This window comes from Lycorma delicatula, chromosome 4, assembly GCF_047948215.1.
Source record: "Lycorma delicatula isolate Av1 chromosome 4, ASM4794821v1, whole genome shotgun sequence".
NCBI classification, from domain to species: domain Eukaryota; kingdom Metazoa; phylum Arthropoda; class Insecta; order Hemiptera; family Fulgoridae; genus Lycorma; species Lycorma delicatula.
In genome coordinates, this window is record NC_134458.1 from 176008404 (window position 1) to 176033724 (window position 25321).

Sequence of the window (25321 nt, forward strand, 5' to 3'; positions counted from 1 at the left end):
GAAATTCTGACGTAACAAGGATTAAATTCATATTGAACCTGGGTAATTGGTATTTCATCATTTGAATATAAAATTCAAAAATAGTTTTATCTACTACTAACAATTAGTGTTAAAAGAGATGAAAGCTTACAAAATACAAGTGGCCTGTAATGCACCAGTGAAAACACGAATACTGGACAATGGGAACATGTAATGCATGAGAATTGTATATATAAAAAAAAAAAAAAATACCACAGCCAACATATTAAAACAATTTTTATTGTATAATGTCTATTTATTTTTAATAAAAATCAATATAATAAAATAAAATACTTTATTTTGAGATATAATGCATATGACTTAATGATATTTGTATTGTGCTGTAGTTTGTTCATATAACACTAAATAGTAACTTGGTTACAAAAGTGACAGCATAGTATTATCGATATAAAATTCTCAGACACAAAGTATAATTATAAAAAAAAAACAAGTTTTAAAAACTTTTTTATTAGCAACTTTTTACATAAAATACCATGAATGAAAGAAAAGAATAAATTACAGAAGTAAATGCATCAGAATTAAAATCAAAATGATAAAAAATGAATAAATATTTTTTTTTTTAATTTTATAGATAATAACAAGTAAGTATATCATATATCATTTTACATAACAGAGTCATTATTATTTACTCTCAAAATAAATTATTCTTTCTCCTTTATTTACTTCACTATAGAATACATAAACATAAACAAAGAAAGAAAATGTAAATATAAAACAAGAAAACATAAATCTGAGTTGCCATTTTCTTTTGAACAAAAACATTATACTTTTGTAATATATAATAAATAGCAAAAAAAAACTTATGAAATAGTTTTATTGAGAAGCATTTTATAATAATAAAAAATAAATTATTGTACAAATTTTATTTTAAAATACGAATAACTGTACAATACCATCCAAAAGTATACATTGCAGAATACACAAAAATGGAAATTATAGGGAAAATTCTTCTTTTTTTATCAGCATTTGTACTCATTTCATAAAATATTCAAATAAATAAATAGACTATTTTTAACTAAAAACGATTTTAATTATATACAAACACAAAGGATGTACTACACATTCAAAAACAATAATGTTACTATAATATACATACATCAACAAAATACAAAGGGTTGATCACACAATCGTCATTTCAGAGGTAGTAATAACACCAAATTACCACTTATTTATACAGTATAATATATTATATAGTACATATATATATGTTTAAAGCAACAAAGGAGTATCAGTACAGTTGAAACAATCCTCATTTTTTTAAATATTTCTTTTAAGTGTGTAAATATAATATTTATATTCACACATTTATACACACGCTCACACATACACCATCAAGAAAACTATCATAGCAAAACTAATAGTATATTTCTATATAAATATATTAGCTGGTGGGATGGCAAAATGACTAGAATAAAGTTTTTGTTTTACTTTTATTTTTTAAAAGATGCTTTACAATAGAGCTTAGTCTAACAATAGCGTAACAGAGAATTATTAGGATTTTTTTACGATTACCGTTGTAAAATAAACAAATAAATGATTTTCAAAAGAAAGATTATAATTCTGTCAAATCAGATATAAATAATAAATAGAAACTAGCTTCAAAAATGTGAGAATTAAATTAATAAATAAAATTTAAAGTGTTTATATTTTATATTAAGAAATTGTACATTAAATTTAAATTAAAAAAAAAATTCAAAATTATTCTTTTATATTAAAAAAAATCATTGTCATAACAAGGTTACTTATTAAGGTGAATATTTTTAACTGATGAACTTTAGTATGACCTAGTGACGAGCTCATAAATCATATAAAACTAGCTTTGATGATTAACTGAATCAAATTTATTATGAAAAAAAAATTTTTTTTTTACTTATATCATACAATTGTTTATTGTTCTATGTTTGTGGATTTAATTTTAAAAATTATAAATGTTATCTATTATCATTTCAAATTCTTTACACATAAGTCTAACATATATATTTTTATTATTTATAAATAACATTATGTCTACACACGCCAAAACAAATTAAAGCCTTCCAAATATCAATAAATTTAACTTTAAAAATAACTGAGTAGTTACATAATACGAGTATATAAAAAAAGTAAAAAAACAAACAAGAAAAACTGGGTCAAGTACAGACTGAATAAACTCTGCAACTGAATAAAACTGTTGTGTAAATAAACATAGAAATATTTTAGAAAGATTTTTAGTATATAAATGGATACATGTTTAAAATTATTTTCTGTTACTTGGCTGCCTTCAGTCAGTTCAGACATGAACAGTCCAGAGGTCATTAGGCATAAATTTTATTAAATTTAGTTTAGTTATTCCAATACTAGTTAGTAAAATGTTTGTTTTCATTTTATTTATATTTTAAATTGTAACTCTGTAGTGATTATAGACTTAGATGATGACTTAGGATGTAATATGTTTTTTAATCTTTTTTTTAAATTTATACTTTTAATTTATCATAAAAGCTTAAAGATTATTCAAGGGAATAAAACTTAAAAATTTTTTAGTGTATGAAAATGACGAGCCTGACCAAAATTCAAATCTGGGATCTTCCACACAAAAGGTTGAAGTACTCCATTAATATTAGTAATATTATTTAAATATTACTTATACAATTATCTAAACATTATTAATTTAACTTTTTAATAAAATAATTATTAATTAACCTTTAAAAAATATTAAAAAATTATATAAGAAGAAATTTACAGTTGCTGATTACAGCTTACTTATGTGAATGAAGCTCATCTGCTCCTAATTAGCTTGAATTAATTTCTCATTAACTTTCAAATAACAGAAACCACTGACAGACAAAATAATAATTTTTTTTTTGTCTAATTTCTTTGTTCCAGAATATTTACCTGCAAAACCATTTGCAATTATATTTTTTGCAAGATTACTGTAAGACAAGAAATTTTCTGAAAAACATGTCAACATGATCAAAATTATAAATTTTTATTGATAAGCAAAATAAAAGCTGAGAATGCTGAGAAAAGCTGAGAAAATAAAAGATGTGTTCTCACACATCTTAAAATATTTAAAAATGAATGACTAAAATTTTCAAAACATGTAGAAATTATTAATGCTTTCAATATTTTCAAAGTTGTATGATCCTTCATCAATGAGTACCTCCAGTAATCTTATTATTCATGAAGGAATGACATGATTAATTCCAAAATTATTTTCTTCCAGCGCAATTTCCACATATTTAAAAGTGACTTGTTAAATGTTATTTAAATATTAAAAAGAAATTTTAATAAATTTGGTTACCGTTTAATGCTTTCAAACTGTCAGTGATATGGCAGACTATTTTCTGTGTGTTAATATGAATTTTTAGTACATGCATTACAAATAAACTTATTAATTACTTCTTATATTTACTATTTTATGATGTTTTATATGTATTTATGATAGTAAATAAATAAATACTCTGATTATTTTTATTTCTGTGTTAAGAGTAAGTTGGATAACAGATACTTAGCTATGGAATAGATGAAACGCTTAAACATTTTAAAATACTTCCTTTAGGAAAATCATTAACTATGGAGTTAATAAAATCTTATAATAAATAAGCAAAATTTAGTAAAAAATTTCTTCAGATAGCTGAATAATCAGATGGTTAGTCATGGCAAAAATGGAAAAATACAGTATTAATATAGAGGTGGTATTTTAATGAATCAGGAGAAATACATCCTAAAGATTAACCTGACTGCTAGAGTGTTAATAATCTTAAAAATATTTTATAACATACAATAATCTTCTGTTATTAAATTATTTTTATAAATTTCTTCTTGTTGAAGTAATTAAAATATAGCTATTTTCTAACTTCCTCCCTTCCTTATAAATATTGTGTTTGTATTTTAATGGGATAAAAACCTAATGTAATAGAATAATAGTTATAATAATGAATAACAATTTCATAATTATTTCACGATATAATGATATGTTACAAAGTTAAATATCATAGCTTACAAATTTTTTCATACGATTATTTATTTTATTAATAACATGTTATAAATGTAACAAAAAAGAAAGATTATAATTATATATTATTGTATTTTATGTGAAACAATACAGCAATCCCTTAAGATAATATTACCCTTAGATAGATAATATTAACATCTTAACATTAACATTATTAAGATAATATTCTTAACATTACCCTTAGGAGGGTAATGTTTTAAGAATATATTAATAAATTTTAAGCTAACATAAATAAAATCATAATTCTTTGGCATGGGATGTTATGCATGGCATACTTTACTTTCATTATCAGAATGACATACAGAACATGTTATATGGATCTTCTTAATTTTATCACTCCAACCAGTTTTTTCAGCATTTTGCATTTTTCTGTAATATATTATTGATTTTTTTTATCAATAATCATGATATTTATAACATATTGATATATTATTGATTATTTTTATAATATCTATGTTTTACAATAAATTAAAGATGATCCAGCATCACCTATCATCTTGGTAGACCATATAGTCTATTCTCCTGCTACTCATATCACAGGAGGCTATAGAAAAAGATTTATTGCTGTTCATATTTCAACATTCCCAGCTACTACAAAGACCAGGACTTACAAACAGCATGACTATCCAAAAGATGAGTGAATTACCCCTATATGCTTCAGTACCTTTGAATCTGTACCTAGTGGAACTCAGTACTTAGAGCAATGGATTGTTTTCACGGGCAGTTCTGGTCAGGGATCTATCATAGCTTTAGATACAGTTCAATTCCATCATGATTAAGTCATTCATTTCCAACCAACTTACTACTTAAGGCAATGCTGTTATTGAGCAATTTGTACATTGTTTGCGTATGTGCTCTCATGTGTATATGCATGTTACCATAACCAAACAGTTGTATTTTTAACCTATTTTTTTTGTGGTAATTAGCAAATTAAAAACAAAATTAAATGCAGTATCATTGAATATAAGTGAATTTATTAATGGAAAATGAAAATAGAAATAATTAAATAACACGAATCAATGTTAGAAAAAATTATAATACTCTGAAAACAGTATTTTGATATATTATTTATTAAAAATAGTTAATAATGAAACATACTACTTAATTTCATATTGTACAGATTGCTATGTTTAAATTTCAGATCTGCAAATTAAGTTATTGACACTATATATTATCGATTTGATTTGATAAATGTTGCTCAATATCTCAAAAATATTAAAATTACATTAATTTTAACAATAGATAATTAAATTTTTTCATCAATTTTTAATCCTTTTTTTCTAATTCGCTACATATCACAAAAATTGTGTAGATCAAGGGACTGCTGTAATAAAGTTTTATTAGGTTAGGCTAATTAAATTGATTTTAATTAAGGTTCTGACTAACATATCAAAGCTATAATGGAATAATTACAAACAATAAACTATTTAATATATTAAATATAACTGTTATTTGGACTAAGCTCTATTATGAACATCTTATTTTGGAAGTCAAGCATTTGATTCTTTAAGATTATCAAAATATTCCATAATTTGTTGATAATCCATGCCCAAATTGAGATCTTCAAGTGCTAATAATTCTTCTCTGGCTCTTTCCTCTTCCTGAGAGAACATAGGATTACCTACAATAGTCGCCCTTTTAACTTCGGAAGGACTTTCAGAAAACTCAACGAATTCATTATCAGGTAAATCTTCCCCTTCTTCCATTAACATTTGACCATTATCTAGTAGATGAGGTTCATGGCTGCAGTTGCGGTCATGGTTATGTTTACTTTTTCCACCGTTGCTGTCCCTGTTTGCCCCACCCCCACCCCCACCTCCAGTGCTATTGTTTCTGTGATGGTGGTGATGATGATGGTGATGTCTTCTTACACTACTATGTTCAGGTATTTGTGACTTACTGTTTCTTGTATTATCAGGCTGGCGGCTCATTTTTGCTGTGACACCAATATTCCGGTGAGGTGGAACAGGGGGACGATAATCAGAATCTTCTCTCTGCACCTTGTGATGAGAAGAATGTGGTGGTAATGGTGGAGGAGGAGGCAAACTGAAAAAAATTACAAAATATAATAAAAAAATTGTATAACTTCTTCATACTGTGTTACTATCTCTACAGTTTCCCAAATATTGTAATTAGATAATCCGGTGAGCAACTTAAAACCGAAGCATTACAGACTACAATTGTGATTTGTATAGATGAAATGAAAATATAAATTAAATTGAAATCTGCAGTAACAATTGAAATAATTATGAGGTTTTGATATGTCTGTTCTCTTAAGTTTTTAAGACAGTTATTATACAATATCGTTTCAAATTTAAATTGTAAAGTCTTACAACATATGCATTTTATACAATTTTGCTGTGATAACTTACATATAAATGTTTTTTGGATTGGCAAAAATTCTTCTTTAAATATTGCCTATGACTTCTGGTGTCAAATGGAAGGTGTCTATTTTGTTTTGAGTTTGAAACTGATCACGTTGTATGCCATTTTTTAACCAAACAGTGCATGGTACTCTTTGCTGGGATACTGCCATTCAAACATTTTTCTGCAAACATCTGGTATGTTTATTGAAAGTATCTAGAACATTTATAGGCTTCCAACCTATGTACGCTCCATAGGGTTGTTTACTATTGCAACCTTTCCATTAGAAAAACACAACTGCAAAGACAAAACTATATTTCACTGAAATATGTACACTTTGTTTACAAGTGACAACATGACAGCAACAGACAACAGTAGTAACATACACAAGCAATACTGGTGCTAGTAGTAGCAGTGCTAAAAGGTGAAACTCAAATGACTGCAGTTGCATGTTGCAGTTTAAGTTGCTCATCCCGTATAATGTTTTATAATTTCCACATTCAAGTTTATTTCCAAAATCATTTTATTTTCCTGAAATTTACAGAACATAATAATGGTGAAAAAGTTGCTACTGATAAATAATTGATTCTACACCAGCTTTACTGGCACCTACTTTGCTTTACACTGAACCCGAATTTATAAAAAATTTAACTAATTTACAAATTTTTAAAAATAATTTTCAAGAAGTATCTCCCACGCCTAAAACTCGAAATTTTATAATTTTTTTTTAACTTTTAACTCCTATAAATACAAGTATGAATGATGCTGTTTCAAAAGTGGACAAGATTTTTTATTGACAACTATGACCTTAAATCAATAAAACTAAAACAAAAGTAACAGTTTGTGGATGAGATAATGGAAGAATACAGTTAAAAAATGAAACTTCAGAGTAAATCAAGGAATTTAAATACTTAAGGGAGCACCATAACACCAGACAGTAGAAGCAAAAGAGTTAATAAAAACAAGAATCAGTCTATCAATGATAGCCTTCAAAAAATAAAAAATAAAGAAAAACTAAATATCAACAACATTAGTTTTGAAATACAATAGTTTTCAAAACATACATCTGTTGTTTAGCACTGTATGGGAGCAAGAGTTGGACTGCTGTATCTCCAGAGAAAAAGATTTTAAAAGCATTCGAAATGTAATGCTGTAGGAAAAAATTAAAAATCAGACAGACAAACAAATCATTAATAAAGAGTTACTCAAATGACTGAATGAGAATAGAACCATCTAGAAAACTATAACAAAAAGAAGAGACAAATTAATTAGATATGTATTGAAATATGAGGGGGTCTTAAAGACAATTATTGAAGGGAAGATTAAAGGGAAAACCCATAGAAGAAGGTTTGAGGTTATTTAGGCTTGAGTAGATAAAATAAATCATGGATGTCATGAATTGCTCAAGCTATAAACAGTTAAAGAGAACAGCTCAAGAGAGAGGGCTCTGGAAATTCATTCCAAACCAATCTGCACTTTGATAACAAAGAGAGAATGTATTGATTTGGGAATTCATTATTTTAATATAAATAAGTAATCATCAGAGTCAGGCGGTTTCCAATCTTTATAAAAAAGGTAAACTGATAATATATTCCACCCCTAAAAATATGAGTTATATAAAACTCTGAAAATTTTTCAATTTCAACTCATCAAATAAAAATTTTAAATTGTTTAACAAGAGGAAAACTTTTATAACTTTTATCACGGAGGTAAGGAACATATCTTCACCTGTAAAAATAAAAATGTTATTAATTTTTCTAACTTCTCATTATCTTTACATTATTTTTTTAACCTTTAATATATTCTTAATTAAGGTCATCCTTATCTTTCTCTGAATGAGTTTTTGTAGACAATGATTATAAATTATAACTAAAAGTTTTATTCCATATAAATAAATTACTTACAACATCTATTATTTAACACATACAAATAAAATATATATGAAGAGAAGACTTTAACACTAAAACTGGCTGTTTTTTATTTCGGTGATAGCTGGATGTTTTACTGGATTTTGCATATATTACTTTAAATTTGCTTCAGAAACTTAATTATTTAAATAACTAAATCATACTACATATAATTTTGTTGAAAAGTATATATATATCATAAATGGAAACAAAATAGCTTCATACTAATTATAAAATAACAGACAATTCTTGAGCGAGTCATGAGCTGATTCCAATTGCTGTGATAAATTTCAAAATCATAACATTGAAAATTGTTGACAATTATAAGAAAAAATATTTTAAGTAAGCTCTCAATCAATACCAAGATTGATACAATCAATTTGAATACAGACTGAAATGTTTATTATTATAAGCAACTTTAATAACTGTCATTTTTCCAACAGCACCATTCAAGAAATAAAATTAACTGTCAGGAAAATGGCATCTAACAGTAATAGGATTATATAATTTTTTTACGTATACATAATTTAAATTTTACATGATAAAAATTTTTAGTTTATGAATTAAAGATGTATGTAAACTAAAATTTATATAAAATTATCAATTTCTTAAAATGAAACAGTCACTCTCAAAAATAAAAAGCCAACCTTAATATGGAAGTAAGGAGTGAGCTACTTCTTCATAGAGCTAAATATTCATTGGCACGTCTGTACGCCAAGTCCACAAAAATGCTGATGATATTTAGCCTTACAAGTAAGATTTACTTTATTTTTCCACAAATACTGACTGAATACTGAAGATCATTGTTCAGAGAAGTTAATTCTGATTAGTGCCTCTTGTTCCATTGATTGTTACATAAACATTTGTCATAAAGAATAAAAACAAATATAAATAGCGAAAATTAATGTGCCTCCTTTTTTATACAGAATACGTTCATTATATACACTGCCTGTTCTCAATGTAGGAAAATAATTTTAGACCACAAAAACTTCATTGCAACTACATCACATACAAACAAAATGATACGTTGAACTAAGTTTTAATTGCCAAAATAATTTTCATATTATGACAAATATAAAACAAAAATAACCTTAAGTTGTATCTAAATCATAACAAAACATTCTTAAATAAATAAACTGTAAAAAAATATTGAAGGAAGAACCTATAATCTAAAAAGCAAACTGACCTCAGCAGCAACTGATTTAACTAAAATATGAGAAAGTAATGAAATTAAATAACAGATATTAAATAAGTAGACATAACAAGTAAGTCTTTTAATAAATAGATTATCAATTAATCAAATACTTTTAAAATCTGTATGTGAAAATAAAATAAAAACATTAATAACAAAAAAAAAAAAAACTTTTGAAACATATTATTCTAAGCAAACAAAAACAAAAAAATATTATCCTTACATGTTCCATAGGTTTTCTGGCTGTATTCTAGAAGGTCGTTCTTTACAGTATGTTGAAGAATCAATAACTGGTTGATGTTGTGAAGAATGCTGATTAGAATAATTTGGATTTGGTGTGATACGCATATGGTGTCCCCCAACACCACCATTACTAGCAGCTCCTCCTCTATGCTGTGGAATATTATTATTATTATTATTGTTATTGTTGTTATTATTAACTCTTTCAAGTGTAGCTCTTCCTAACCATATCCAGTCATGTGCATTCGTTGTTGGTTCTTGCTGTTGGTCTTGTACTGGCCGTCTTCCCATTGTTAAACCATTCATCATTCCAGCAGCTGATGATGATGGGCCTCCCATTAATGGCAATGATGAGTCTGGTGGTGCATCTAAATATAAAATTAAAAAAAAGATTAAGAAATCAAAATTATTCCAAAAAACATCAAGCAAATTATACTCTCAATGTGATATTATTTTTTTTTATTAATACATTGGAGTCAAAAACTGTAAGTTGACAAATCATTTTAATTTAAAAAAAATATATATTTATATATATTGTACAAAATACATGGACCATTTGGAAAGTTCTCAGCCTAACAAAGAAAACATAAAAATTTTCAGACTTTTTTTTATTTTTCAACATACTCACCTTCCAATTTTATACATTTAGACCAGCAACTTTCCAACTTTTTAATATACTCAGTATAATGTAAAATAAGCATTGTCTTAGCGTTGACTTCATCATTTGATGTGAATTGTCATTCAGTGAGCCATTTCTTCAGGTTTGAGAAGAAAAAGTAGTCGCTGGGAGCCAAATCTGGTGAATGTGGCACAAATGGAAGCACTTCAAAGGACATGGAGTTTTGCAACAACAACCTGAGATGTGAATGTAAACACAATAATGCGGTGAAAGAACACTTCTTTTTGGCCAGATATAGATATTTTGCCTGACCATCACCCTTCAATTGTTCAGTAGTGAAGTGTAAATACTTTTAGTGATGGTCCTGCCTCTTTCCAGGTAGTCTATAAGCATCACACCACAAGAATGTCAAAAAGCCATCACTATGACTTTTCCTTATGATGGAACCATTTTTGCTTTCTAAGGTACACTTTCACCAGCTTCCACCCTCAATCTAGACTGCTGTTTGGTCTCTGGCGTGTAATGATGAATCCATATTTCATCTACTGTCATAAAACACAAAAGAAACTCAGTGGAATCATGTTTAAGGAAGTCTAACCACCCTCAAGTACAGAATACAATTTTCGGTTGACTGTTAACAAACGCAATACCCAAGCAGAAAGCTTTTTCATACCCAAAACATCCCGTAAAATATGATTACTGGACAAAGTCTATCAAATATTTATGATGTCAGCAAGCTCATGCACTTTCAGTCAGGGATCATGTAATATAGCATAGTGGATTTATGTGATGATTTTGTTCGTCATAATGGTTTTGAACATCCTGAGCATTCATCATCTTGAATAGGTGTATGATCACATTTAAATTTAGCATCCTGCTTTCTTAAAAACAAAGGGAAAGAATCCTTTAAAGTGGAATCTAACTCTTTTTGTTAAGTCTGTTGAGATAAAATCTTTTAAATCAAAGTACTTTACAACAGCTCAAGTTTATCAAATTTTCAGAAACTGTTAAAATTTGTTTGTTTTACTTGATTTTCACAAACAAGCAGCAATTAAACACACACATCTGAAACTTTGCAGCATGTCATCTAAAGGATCATATTTGACAAATTGGTATTTGTCAAGTATTTTTGTTAAGTATTGGTATTTGGTATTGTCATTTGATCAGATTTGTATCATCTCTGTTCAGGCTGAGAACTTTCTGAATGACTTTTTAAATTACAGGAAAGAGTATTTAATTTAAGAATGGCTTTTTCTTTGTCACATGTACAATGTACAATCAGTACACATTAAAAATGTACTTATAAAATAACTTAGCTAGGCTTGTGGTAACATGATACTACAAACCTAGCATATGGGCAGAGCAGTCAACTGTAAACCAATGAATTGTACTGAAAATTACTAAATAGGTTATTTGCTTCTAAACACAGCACTCAATCACATTAACCAGAACAAATGAATGGTAAATACCATAAATACCTTCCACATTGTAAGATAAAAATAATGATTCAAGTCTCTATACAAAGTGAAAAAGGTGTTGCAATACACAAAATGCTAAGACCCAAAGAGTAAAGTAATAAAATAATAAAGGCAGGGAGCACAGCTCACTAGCTGCGATAATAAAAATAAAACAGAAATCATAAAAAAATTATTTTGATAAATTACAATCTATATTCACAATTATTAATAAACAATGTAACACAAAACAATTAATTAATTAATAGAATTCTTTTTTTTCTAAATGTACTATAACAGAAACAGTTACTTAGTTACTCTTCAATAGTGTTAGCAAGTGATATACTCTAAAAATAATAAAAACTTTATAAGACTGCAATGAAGTCTTATACTATTCTTTACTATCACTACTGTACAATTTTTTTTAGCTTTTGCACCCAAATGGCATGAGCTACGAGCAACTTCATCAAAAGAATACACAGCACATTATGAGATTTTTAATTTACATTAGTTCTTTTTACCTTTATTATTTTACAAAGCTGTTCAATTTGATAGTCGAGAAGTCTTTAAATATACATTTCAAAATTTACTTATTAAAGTTCTATTATACTTCTTAACATTTTTAAAATATATATTTTTTCATCCTTTATAATTACTTCAATAACTATAATTTAAGTGGAAGAATACAAAAAATTTTGTTTAACACAGTTGCTTTTCCAAAATTTTCTTTGTACTGGCTGTTGAAAATGTACATGTACAAATTCTATGAAACATGGATTTTGTCATGATGTTCCAACCAACTGTGAGGTAAGTAAGGATGATTCAGTTTTTCTAAGGTTGCAGTGCTACTGAAATCTATTGATGATATGTCACGTTTATTGACCAATTAAAGAGAGGTTCTGTTTCAACTTAAACTTTTGATACTTTTATGTCACAAGTGTGATATACATTCTAACACAAATATGTCCAAATATTTCTGCTTTTCTTAATGAAATTTAGCGGTAAGGTTTCTTACTATTAGATGGAATGGTGTATGTCTATATGTAAAATGTTAACTTCCATAGTGGCAGCATTATTTTTCTTAGATGGTCTCAGATGCAAAGCTAACACTTCTCCATTCCTGATGGCACTTTGCTACTTGCACAGTAGCAAAAATTGCACTTTAGGCTACTGCACAGCCTTCTTTGGACAATGTCCAATGCTTACACCACAACTGAGCATTATTTGGAGAACATTATTTCAAAATATAAGAAAAAATGGAGAATAATGGAAGTACCTTTTTGACGGTCATTAGTCAGGGAGTCCAGTATCCCTAGAAACAGTGCTCTTAAGATGATGCTAATACAGTAAGACTAATACATGCATTGGCACATGCATCTTATTTATTATTCATACACGTTTTACAATCAGCTAAAATATTACATTTTGTAGTTTTTCTAATTATCACTTTTATTAATTCAATTTGATTGAAAATCTCAATTCAGTACAAAATGAGTACAGTTACTGTTCATAAAGTACTAGCAGTAATAGTAATTTAAATTTCAGTATGAAAGTGATATAAAATGTTAGAAATTTTGAGAGGTGTACACAATATGACAAAAAAGTATAATACTCAACTATGATTGAAGAACTTGTTCAAAAAATTTAAATAATTATCTGTCATTCCAGCATGATATAGAGTGTATAATTCTTTGATATGACCATTATTCATGACTCCATTTTATAGGTCACATAAAGTTTATTATTACCTAAATAATTCAAGTGAGATAATTGACCATTTTTAAATTATAGTTATTCTATGAGAGTCTGCAAAACTTGGTTTCAAAACATAAACTAGATTTCCAAATTTGGACAACTAATGTAGATCAATGGAGACGTAATATCGACATGTAGATAAATTATTTATTTATACTGACAACAACATTGCTAATGCCCAATGACAATTACCCTATTTATTTATAATAAGAACAATTTTGTAGCATATGAAAGTACTAACCATTATTATTGAGATTTGAACAAAATCCAATTGGGACAAAGACTTTGGCATCATTCTCCTACAGAGATCAAGATGTTTATAATACAATTTTTTTCACTAACTATGTTGTTGACCAAAAAATTGAAATTCAAATCTCCAGTAGTTTGCATACCTTGTATAGTTTTAACTGTTTTATGGTCAATTACCTTCATTTATATTTTTACTGTACTAATCATCACATGTAATAATATATTATTGACTATTTAATAAATAAAACCATACTTTAAGCTGTTGTCATACATATTTTTTAATGCTAACTATATTTTTAAAGTAGTCAGCACTAATCCATCATCTCAACTACTAATAATACAGTATTAAGCTCAACTACATTTCTGTTCAGTCGTCCAAGAGCAACAAAAAATTCAAAATGTACAATAAATTAAATAATCAGTACTCTTAACATCTTTAGATGGAAAAATGTGAAATTTTTCATAAATAAATAATTAATAAAATTTTGAAAGTAAATACTAACCAAATAAACTCTAAGTCAAAGAACAATATATATTTAATAAATAAGAAATAAAAATCAATATTTTATAATAATTAGATTGTAAATAAATTTTTAAATGAAAACTTGTTAATAGTTCAGAACTTCAATTTTTATTAAAATATTCTATTACTATCTATTCTATTAAACTAAATATTAAACCTAAATATTCTATTACACTATCATTATATAGTATGTTTGGAAAATCGCTGTGCACTGAATTTAAGTAGTAATGAGTAACACTCCAAAAATTTCATTCTTCACAAAACTGATCAGTTTTGATTCATTTGATGAGTCCATTAATTCTTAGAATGTGACTGAAATAAACTTATATAAGACTTCCACTGGATCAAAAGTAGGAGTACAGGCTGGACTTGACAGAAACCATACCACTGACACTGCCTACTTTGATAAAATTATTAATATTGATAGTCACTTATGGATCCACAATCATCATTTTCTCAATGAGAAATTTCCTCAAAGATGTGCTGGAAGAAGTAAATGTTGTTAATGACCTCCATGGTTCACTGATCTTACTCTTCAAAACTGACACTTTTAAAGTTTTGTGAATTAAAATGTATGCATACCTAACAGCGACATCAACTATATGAAACAGTAGGTCATGAAGATAATTACAACTAATACTTCCAATATTATACCAGGACTTGAGATACCATACTGATGTATACATAGTGACTCAGGGAGTTCAAATTGAACTTTGACTTCAAGATCATTTTTTTCCAATTTGATGCTTGTTTAATGTCTCCTTTGTTTTTCTTTTCAAACATACAATAACAAAAAACTGCACTATGATATTACTGCCATACAGTATTAGAAAACTAAATAAAAACAACATTTATAAATTTCCTTTAGTTTTTTAGCATCATCTTTATCATCCTTTTTTTCCAGAAAAATTAAAATAAAAAAACTTTATGATAAAACTGTGGCACAGTTTAAAAAAGAGAAGTGACATGAACAGCATTATTATTACAAAATATAATTTTACAGACAATATCAATGTTAATATAATAACCTATGACTTAGTAATTTATACATTCTTATTTTTAGTTATTAACATGTATGCTGCAGTACCAGTTATGCATGTCTTGTATGACATTTTAGGGTGAGGTGTCCTATTCTTTCCTTGATTTCCCTTCAATAGAGCAGGTATATTTTTTGTCTATCCTTCTCTCATTTACTTTCATGTCATCCAGAGTAATTTTAAAGATTAAATTCTGACATTAGAAAGATTAAATGTGTACCATACCTGGATGAATGGTACTGCACCATTTGAATACAAAATTCACAGAAACTTTTCTCAATGACTGACAATATAGTGTTAAAAGAGGTGAAAGCTTACAAGATATGGGTGTCTTGTAATACACCAACTGAAATGCAAAACTGGAGAATGGGAACTTGTAACGCATGAAAATTACATGCTTTAAAAAAATTTTGCAGACAACATGTTAAACAGATCTATTTTGAATCAAACAAATCCATTAAGATTTTAAAAACCGAGTTAAAAAAATCAATTATTAAGCAATCCTGAAAAGCTAAGTAATAAATATATACTGATTAGATTTTAATATGAAATTAAGTAGCATGACAAAGCTATATTTAGAATCTCATGATTTGTGTATTTTATTGACATGCTTTGGTTTCAAAGTGTTAAAAGTAATTCATAAACAAAAAAAATTAAATTTTGAAACAACAGTACACTTCAGATGTACTGTAACAAAAGATTAGCCAGATGTTAAAGAAATGCTTTCACCAGTTAAGTATTTATTTCAATTGTTTATTCCGTACTTTTATCCATCTTAAAAAAAAATTAAGGTATCAAGCTATTTTTATAGAAATAAATTATTTCAGTAATCAAACAGCAGATTGATCATTTATTAGGTAATACAAATATATGACATTATTGGAGATTAGAAACATCTAAATAACTCATTAAAGTTTGATGGAAAAAGCACTTCTCATATCATAAAAAAAATAATCAAAACTGTAGTTACAATTGGCAGTAGAACCAATTATTGGCTTAATGAATGAACAGTATTTAACTTAGCAAATACATTTATACTGTAATATAAATAATTAATGCAAAATAAATACAGAAAATTCTTTACCTGGTACTTGAGGTTTAAATTTTGAAGCATACACAACGCATGACACAACAAATACTACAATAGCGAAACAGAAAGCTGCTAGCAGAACGTACATTCCAATTTCGAGTGGAGTCATCTTATAATTACCATGGTGGCGTGAACCAGTACTTGAAACCATAGCCAAACCTCCACTATTACTACCGCCACCATTTGAATGATGTTGCCTAGCCTGTACTGTAGGTTCATGATTATTTTCATCTTTTAATGGGATACCTAAACAAAACATAAAATAAATATCATCAATAATCTAAACTGTTATAAACATTTGAATGATATAATTGACTGAATATACGAGGGGATTGTCTGAAATGTTTTGAGCTTAACATAGAAAGATGCATTTTTTCTGTCAAACATAGTTTTATTTTTCAACTAAGTCTCCTTTCAAATTGATAAACTTTTTCCAGCGATGCTCTAACCTCTTTAACACTTCCAAATAGTAGCTGGTGTCTTTCTCTGCAAAATAGGCATTTACATATGTGATAACCTTCTCGTCCAATGAAAATCTTTCCTCCAAGCAAAACTTTAAGGTTAGAAAACAAGAAAAAGTTGATTGGGGCCAGATCTGGTGAATACGATGAGTGGTCAACCAATTCAAAGTACAATTTGTGAATTTTGGCTGTGGTGACCGTCGAAGAATGAGCAGGTGCATTGTCCTGATGGAAAAGCACTTTCTTCTTCAAATGTGGTCTTTTTTTTGCAATTTCTGCCTTCAGCTTGTTGAGTAATGATGTGTAATACTGTTCCATTATTGTTTAATCTTTTTGAAGATAATCAATAAACAGAATTTCATTACTATCCCAAAAAACATTCGCCATCACCTTCCTGGCTGATGGAACCATCTTTGCCTTTTTCAGAGCAGGTTCCCCTTTGAAGTCTACTGTTTTGACTGTTGTTTCGTCTCAGGAGTGTAGAGGTGGATCCACGTTTCATCTACATTTATGAATTGATGTAAGAAATCTGACTTGTTTTGCTTAAACTGCTCCAGCAGGGCCTTGGAAATGTTCATTTGATTGCATTTCTGGTCTAAAAGGAACAAACATGGTACCCAATGCGTGAATATTTTACGCATATTCAATTCTTCAGTTAATATATGACAAACATGTTCTTTCTACATGCCCATAGCCTCTGCTATATTCATAACCTTAATTCATCGGTCGTCCAGTACCATTTGGTGAACTTTTGCGATGATAACAGTGGTGGTTGCAGTTTTTGGCCATTCCAAACATTCATCATCAACCAAGCTGGTATGACCATGTTTAAATTCAGCTGCCCATCTTTTCACGGTGGCAAATTATGGGACAGAGTCTCTGTAAATAGTGTCCAACTTGGCTGTAATTTGCGTAAGCGTATTGCCTTTCAAATGCAAGTATTTAATCACGGTACAATATTCAATTTTTTCCATTTTCACATAAACATTCACAATGACTTACTCAAATGATTATCAAGCAGCAACTTAGCATCCAAAATGGCTGAAATTTTAGTGAGTGCCTTTCAACGCATTTGCGAATACATTCCCTAACTTTCATTGATGAATGCTGCCATCTTCATGTTGAGGCTCAAAACTTTTCAGACAACCCTCGAATCAAAATGATTTATTAGATTATATTAAGTGATACTTTGAAATTTAAAATATGCTTCCACAACTAATGCTGATAATTTCCCAAGACAGGAGCAGTAAACTACTGATTAACTATTTGTGCTGAACAACAAATTACTTTTCCTTCAGATGTTAAACTGCCTTCTAGGCTCAGAAATCCTTAAGAAGAATCACTACCCACTTCGTAACTTTTTATCTGCTTGTTGACATATTCTCTTGAACAAATAATACACATGTTGTTATTGCCCAGTTACAACATATGTAGTTTAACCTTAAGTAAACAAATAACTTTTATTCTGATTGGTATATAATAATAATAATACATTATACAGATCACATAAAATTAAAATAAATATGATTAAATTTCAAATTATTTATTTAAATACAAGCACATGAGATGATGTTAAGATAAATACATTATAAATATAAAAAAGCTACTAAAAAATAATTCACACTTCAGAAGCCGCATTGAAAATTAGTTTAAGCACATAATACAATGTACAGAATGCAGGAAAATTATGTTATTTTTTTTTAATTAGTGTTATTTAAAAATTATCTACAGAGTAATATTGTTTATAAAAATAAATCTTTTAATATTTATTTTTAATAAATTAGCGGGAAAATTTTTGAAATGATTCAGCAATTTATTAAAAATGGCAACAGAAGCATAATAAGGGTCTTTCTCACAAACTAAAAGTATTTCATTGAGTTACATGGTTACATGAGAATAGTTTTGTTGAGTCTGGTTTGATAGAGGTGGGTATTGTTATTAGTTTTTTGTTTTTTTTTTAAGAATAAGTGTCTACTTTTTTTTTTTAGAAGACAGCACAGCACATTCATAAATATAAACACATGGATAGATTAGAATTTTTAATTTTCTAAAAATTGGTCTACCTGATTCATACTTATAGGCCTCAACCAATAATATTAAAGCCTATTTTTGTATTATTTTGAAAACTCATTCTGGCTTTTTGAAGGATTCCAAGAGGTGATACTATATTTCAGATGGGAATGTACATAAGCATAGTAGATATTTAATAATGATGTCAAGCTTAGTATTTTATTAAGGCACATCAAAGTAAAAGAGTATGATTTGATTTTGTTGCAAATGAGATCAATTTAATCATCCCAAGAGAACATGTCATCTAATAAAACACCTAAAAATTTTGCTTTGTGAGCAACAGAAATTCTATCATTATCATTAATGGAAAGGGTAATTCTATCCACTCCATCAGCAACATTACATCTATTTGAGAAACACAATGCGACAATTTAGTCCATATTTAAAGTTAGATGGTTGCAATTCATCAAGTGAATAATATTTTGAGCTGATGTTAAAAGGAACTGAATTTTTTTTTAAAATAATTATCTTCAGATGTAGATACAGTTAATTGTGTCATCTGCAAAAGGGGTTAAAATGAATGGCTCAATATTTTAAGGTAGGTCATTAATAAACAATAAAAAAAGCAAAGGACCAAGAACACTCTGGGGCACTCTTCATTTTACATCTTGAAGTAAAGGACCTACAGACTATTCTCACAAACATATATATTCTTATCAAAAAGTGAAATTTTAACAATTTGTATATGTTTGGTAAGGTGTGACTTTAACCAGTCATAAAAAACTCCTCTGATACCATAACTATTAAGGTTTTTCATTAGTAAAAAGTGTGGTACTAAATCTTTGTATGATACTTTTATAGAAAGGAAATACAATAGTGTTATCAGTCTTTCTTCTTCATTAATTGGTTCCTTCATTATAGTACACATTTTTGTATTATGACCTTCTATCAATCAAATTAAAAAAACAAGTTTCATCCATGAACAGAAAGTTATTTAAAATCATCATGAAAAGTAGTTTTTTACCTATCCAATAAATTATTTTATAACAGAATGAATTGAAACACTACATTCCCTTTGGATTTTTTGTTGGTTAAAAGTATGAATTATCTTTATTTTGTCAGAATTAACTTTTTAAAGTTAAATGAGGTCTGTTCAGAAAATAACCGAACATTTTTAATTACGCGCCAATGGAGATATTTCGTGATGTGCGATTGGCAGCATTGTGTTCTGCCAAACCTCCTCTGTAACCACAAGTTCTTGGATTATTGATATCTCGTTTAGTTTTCACATTATTATTTGAGTGCAATGTGTTTAAGTGTTAGTAGTGATTTTTGTAATGTGCGATTTTCAGGATCAACAATACAATGTAAAAATTTTGCGTAAAACTGGGGAAAACTTTCACAGAAATATTTCAACTTTTGAAACAAGTTTATGGAGATCATGCTCTGGATCATAAGCAATGTTACAAATGGTTTTCATGATTTAAAAGTGGTCGTCAGTCATTTGATGATGACCATTGACCAGGAAGGCCTTTGACTTTAACTGATGACACCCACATTCAGACAATCAACTATCAGGTGTATGCAAATTGCTGATTAACTGTCAGAGAACTTGTAGAAGAGGTTAGCATCTCAATGGGATCATGTCCTGGCATTCTGACTGAAAAACTGAATATGCATTGAGTTGCAGCAAAATTTGTTCCTTGTTTAATTACCAAACAGTAGAAAGAACATCAAGTGGACATTTGTCAGCAACTTCTTGAATAAGCCAATGATGATGAAACATTCATGCAAAGGATCATAGCGGGAGACAAAAGGTGGGTTAACAGTGAGACAAAAATTCAATCATCACAATGGATTGAAAAAGGATCTCCACACCTCAAGAAAGCATGCCAGTCTTGATCCAATGTCAAAGTGATGCTCTCTGTTTTTTTTATTTTGAAATTCTGCATTTTGAATCCTTGCCTCAAGGTGAAACGTGGACCATGTGTACTACAAGGTATTTTACAACAGTTACGTGAAAATATCTGCAAAAAGAGACCAGAGTGTTGTGGCAAGACAACTCATAATTTCTTCACCACAACAATGTGCCCACACAGTCAGCTTTGTCAATTCGTCAGTTTTGTGCCAAAAATTAAATGACTGTCCTTCCTTCCTACTCCCCAGAGCTGGGGCTCCTTGTGATTTTTACTTACTTCTGAAATTAAAATCAATGATGAAAGCATGCTGTTTTGAGATTATTTATGACATTAAAGCAAATTCATTACAAGTCTTAAAGGCCATTTCAAATGAAGCTATCCAGGACTGCTTCATGAAGTGGAAACACCATTGGAAAAAGTGTGTGAATAGGACAGGGGAGTACTTTGAAGGTGACAAAGACCAATAATCTGTAAAATTAATAATAAAGATTAAAAAAACAGTTAGTTTTTTTTCTGAACAGACCTGTATAGTAAAACCTCTACACGATGTAATACTAATGATGGGATTTGTTTAGCATTTCTTTTATTTGTATTGGAAACATATATGTAACCTACAACATGAATTATATTTTTACAAATGCCAGAATAAATAAGTTAGCATAATTTTCTATGAGCATTTTGGGAAGCATTACATGTATCATTAAGTTTTTTGAATTTTTAAAAATATAATAATATTACTTAAAAAAATTTATCCACTCAAACAAATCTAAGGTATTAATACAAGTAACAGCATTTATTTTTTATAAATATTTTACATAAAGGAACAACTGAAATGCACAGATATTTATAGTACTTTAGTATCCTTTTATATGTATTATTTTTTTACAGAAAATTATTTGGGAGTACCTTTGATCATATCTAAATTTTCTGTAATACATATACAATATACTTATTTTATTATAAAGAATAATTTTAACTTTATGTATGAGTATAATATTGCTCATATGACTGCAAAAATATAAAATTTTAATGATATTAGAAAAAAATGCCAAATCATGATGTTAGAAAAAACCAGTGATTAATAATACATGATAAAAAAAGAAAAAAAATTATCTATAGAGAAGAAGAGAGAGATAATATAGAGAAAAAAATTATGACTAATAAAAATTTCATGAAAAAAGGAAAAGAAGAATACAACAAGATACAAAAATCTACAAACCAATTTAAAAAAAAGTTGATCAAATATCTTCAAATGGTGAACAGATGACAAATATAATATGTTATGATATATTTACTTAAACTTAACATACCTATTAGAATATCATTAATATCAGACATTTCTCTATTGTGTTTTCTGTCACCACGACCAATGCTTGCTCCACCATCATTCTGTACAAAATCTGGTCTGTGTTGAATACTACTGCTCACAAAGTCCACTTGAACCTATATAAAACAAGGTAGAAAAATTTGTAGATAAAAATTAGGTTATTAAAATAAACACAATATCTTCTATCCAAAATGATGTAGGCTAATTATAATCTATTGACTTTTTGTAGTTAAGTTAAAAATATTGACTTTAAGTTAAAAAATACATTTTGAAAATACTGATTGCTGTAGACATTCATTAGATGCAACACCGGTGGTCACTATTTACTTACTACTATTCAATATCTAGTAGTTACTACTTACTGCAAGGTCTATTCAAAAGTAAGTGCCAGTTGGTTAAAAAAAAAATTCATTATTGATTCAATATTTGTTTATACATCTACTTTGTTTTCTAATTTTATTATTTGCAAAGCATTTTTGTATTAAGGAAGAAGCATTTATTTATATATAAATCTGCCTCCAGGAATCTTCATCCAGTTCAGCATTACATTCTTTCTTTTTACTCCTCACTGTCCTAAAACTTAAAACCAACATACTTCTTGAAATGAAGGTGTGGAAGTCACTAAGTGGAATTTCTGAATGATGCAGGCAGCAAAGTGAATATACAGATTGTCATTAACAGAGAAATAATGGCTGTTGTCAGCATTCCATAGCACTAATTCTGATTAATGGCACAACTCATTTTTGAAAATGTTATACAGAATGTGTCAGTTGTAACTGTAGTTCCACGCTCCCTAAAATTCATCAAAATGACATTTTTTTTGCTCAAAACAGTAACCATAAACTTTTATGTTGACTCATTTTTATTTTATTTTTTTACCTTCAGTATACAAGAATAAAACCACTTAATGAAAAAACAACATATGGAAAAGGGTCTCCCTTTCACTACTAGTAATAAAAAGTGCACTTACAGATATCTCATCATTGTTCAAACTGAATAACTCTGTCTGAACCCATCATGTACATAGTCTATTAAAGCTTAAAGTTTTTTTTTTTAGCACGGGCCATATGCACTTTGCTGAATGAAATATCCAGAATTTTAATGATAAGAACATTAATTGAGATGTATTAGTTTCTGAAAATTTTGCAATAGCTAGATCAGAAATGATGTTATCCATTTAAAATGGGATTATTAAATCCTGTAACATTAGTTACTGTCACAGCCAATATTGACTGTAACAATAGGAAAATAAACAATAACAGACTGTTTGAAAAATAACATAATTTAATGAACAGAAAGTTCATTAATTAATTTTCATATAAATATCATTTATAATTTTTATATAAAGATATTCAAAAACAGAAATGATAATTATACAACATATTATCTGATCTATATATTGTGATTTTTTATTTTTTTACAACTTTCAATTTGCACGCACATTCTATCTATTATCAAATTAAATGATGATTATCATAATACATCTCATTCCATTTTCTTTGCTTGATCATGGATTTTCAAACAAAAACTTTGATCATAGTTACAAAAAACAAACATTTTACACTAAAAGCAATAAAAAATTTACCATGAAGAATATACCAGATTTATTTAGTATATCATATACATTTTCTTTTTTAAATTGACTTCAAAATTTAAAAAAAAATTCTTTACATATGTTTAAATCTCATTTCAATTCAAAATATATCAACTTAAATGATTATATTTTTTATTATATATAAGAAGTTCCTCTAGTAATCTCATTGAAGGTTTTTTCAGATAATATTACTAAAGGATTCTTTATAATCAAACTACAAGAAATGTATAAAATGAAATATGAAATCTAAATTTTGAAGCCATGTAGTATTTCATCAATTAGAAGTCACAAAATTGAATTCACTATTAGTTTTAAAACTTGTTATCTGTTAGTTTATCAAGGTGCAATACTAATAACAAAATAATAATCAAGATCACTTTCCAGCTATTAATATCAAAAATATACTGAATTTACATTAAATTTTTATTTACGTCAACTTTGAAAAGTGTATAATGTAACAATTTACAATGAAAAAACTTTCATAACAGTATCTCATACATTATAAAAAACATCTTCAAATTTTAGTCTTATTGCACATAATTTAACTCCACAAAAATCAAACTGAAAGCCTATAGTTGGAACTAACTTTTTGATTTATAGAAGGATACCCAAGATATATTATATCAGATGGTTTTATATATTTTTATAAACATAATAAATGTTTAATAATGATAATTATAAGAACAATGGGAACTGGATAAGACCACTCTGTCTAACCTGTTTAGTAAGGAAATACAGGTACTGTATTAGGAAATACAGTTGTATTTCCTAACTTAACAGATGTTTCTGTACACTTGCATCATGTCAGAGTAAATCCTAAGATTTGAAGAGTATGGAGATTGAAATACCATCAACTGATTTCCTGTTTAATAAAACTAGTTTGTATAGATCAAAGTTAAACAACACTGGATGTCATTTATTGCCATTAGCATTTATTACTGTCTGATAACAGAGAAGTTGATACTGGTTGTGTTAATTTTTTTATTGACAAAAAATGAATACAATAATTATAACGCATGAACCACTACATTTGAAATTATATCAGGTAGTAAAGGAATTTACCTGTGCTGTGTTTGTAAGCAAAGGAGTTCTTTTAGTGGGTCCTCTGCATGTCTCAGGAGTTAATAGAGCAACACGTAATAATTCACCTTTACCCTGACTGACAGCGATGACACGAGGATGTGGAGATGCAACCATTGGTGCAAATGCTACAATTTCAGGATTCAAACTATCAACCACTAACTGATAATCTGTCACAGATACATCTCTCAAAGGTGTGCGTGTACCATCAGAAAATTCTAAATATATATCCAACAATCCCTCCTGTAAAAAAATTGTTTATTATAACAATATTTATTCTATGCTTTTCTAAAAAAGAAATAAGAAACAACAAAAACAATGCAACAATTTTAAAAATAAACTTAATAACTGAAATGAATTCTGACATTGAAATCAGTGAAATTTTCTGATGACAATAAGTTTTAAATCTCCACTACTGGATAGTTGACAAACATCATAGAACACTAGAGTTATTTTTCCTTTTTTAA

The 25321-nt window shown here is 28.0% G+C and overlaps 1 protein-coding gene across 1 annotated transcript in view; it reads right to left on the reverse strand.

Annotated features, from left to right (window-relative positions):
• Nucleotides 1-3866: 3866 nt before the first annotated feature.
• dtn (transmembrane protein 132C dtn) overlaps nt 3867-25321 on the reverse strand; it is a 452990-nt gene continuing 431535 nt past the window's right edge. Inside the window, exons 11-15 of the mRNA XM_075364725.1 lie at nt 24837-25097; nt 22164-22296; nt 16458-16709; nt 9720-10104; nt 3867-6079 (exon numbers count right to left, since the gene is read on the reverse strand). Of these exons, the coding sequence (XP_075220840.1) occupies nt 5524-6079; nt 9720-10104; nt 16458-16709; nt 22164-22296; nt 24837-25097 (1587 nt within the window). The 3' untranslated portion in view covers nt 3867-5523. The remainder of the gene's footprint in view (nt 6080-9719; nt 10105-16457; nt 16710-22163; nt 22297-24836; nt 25098-25321) is intronic.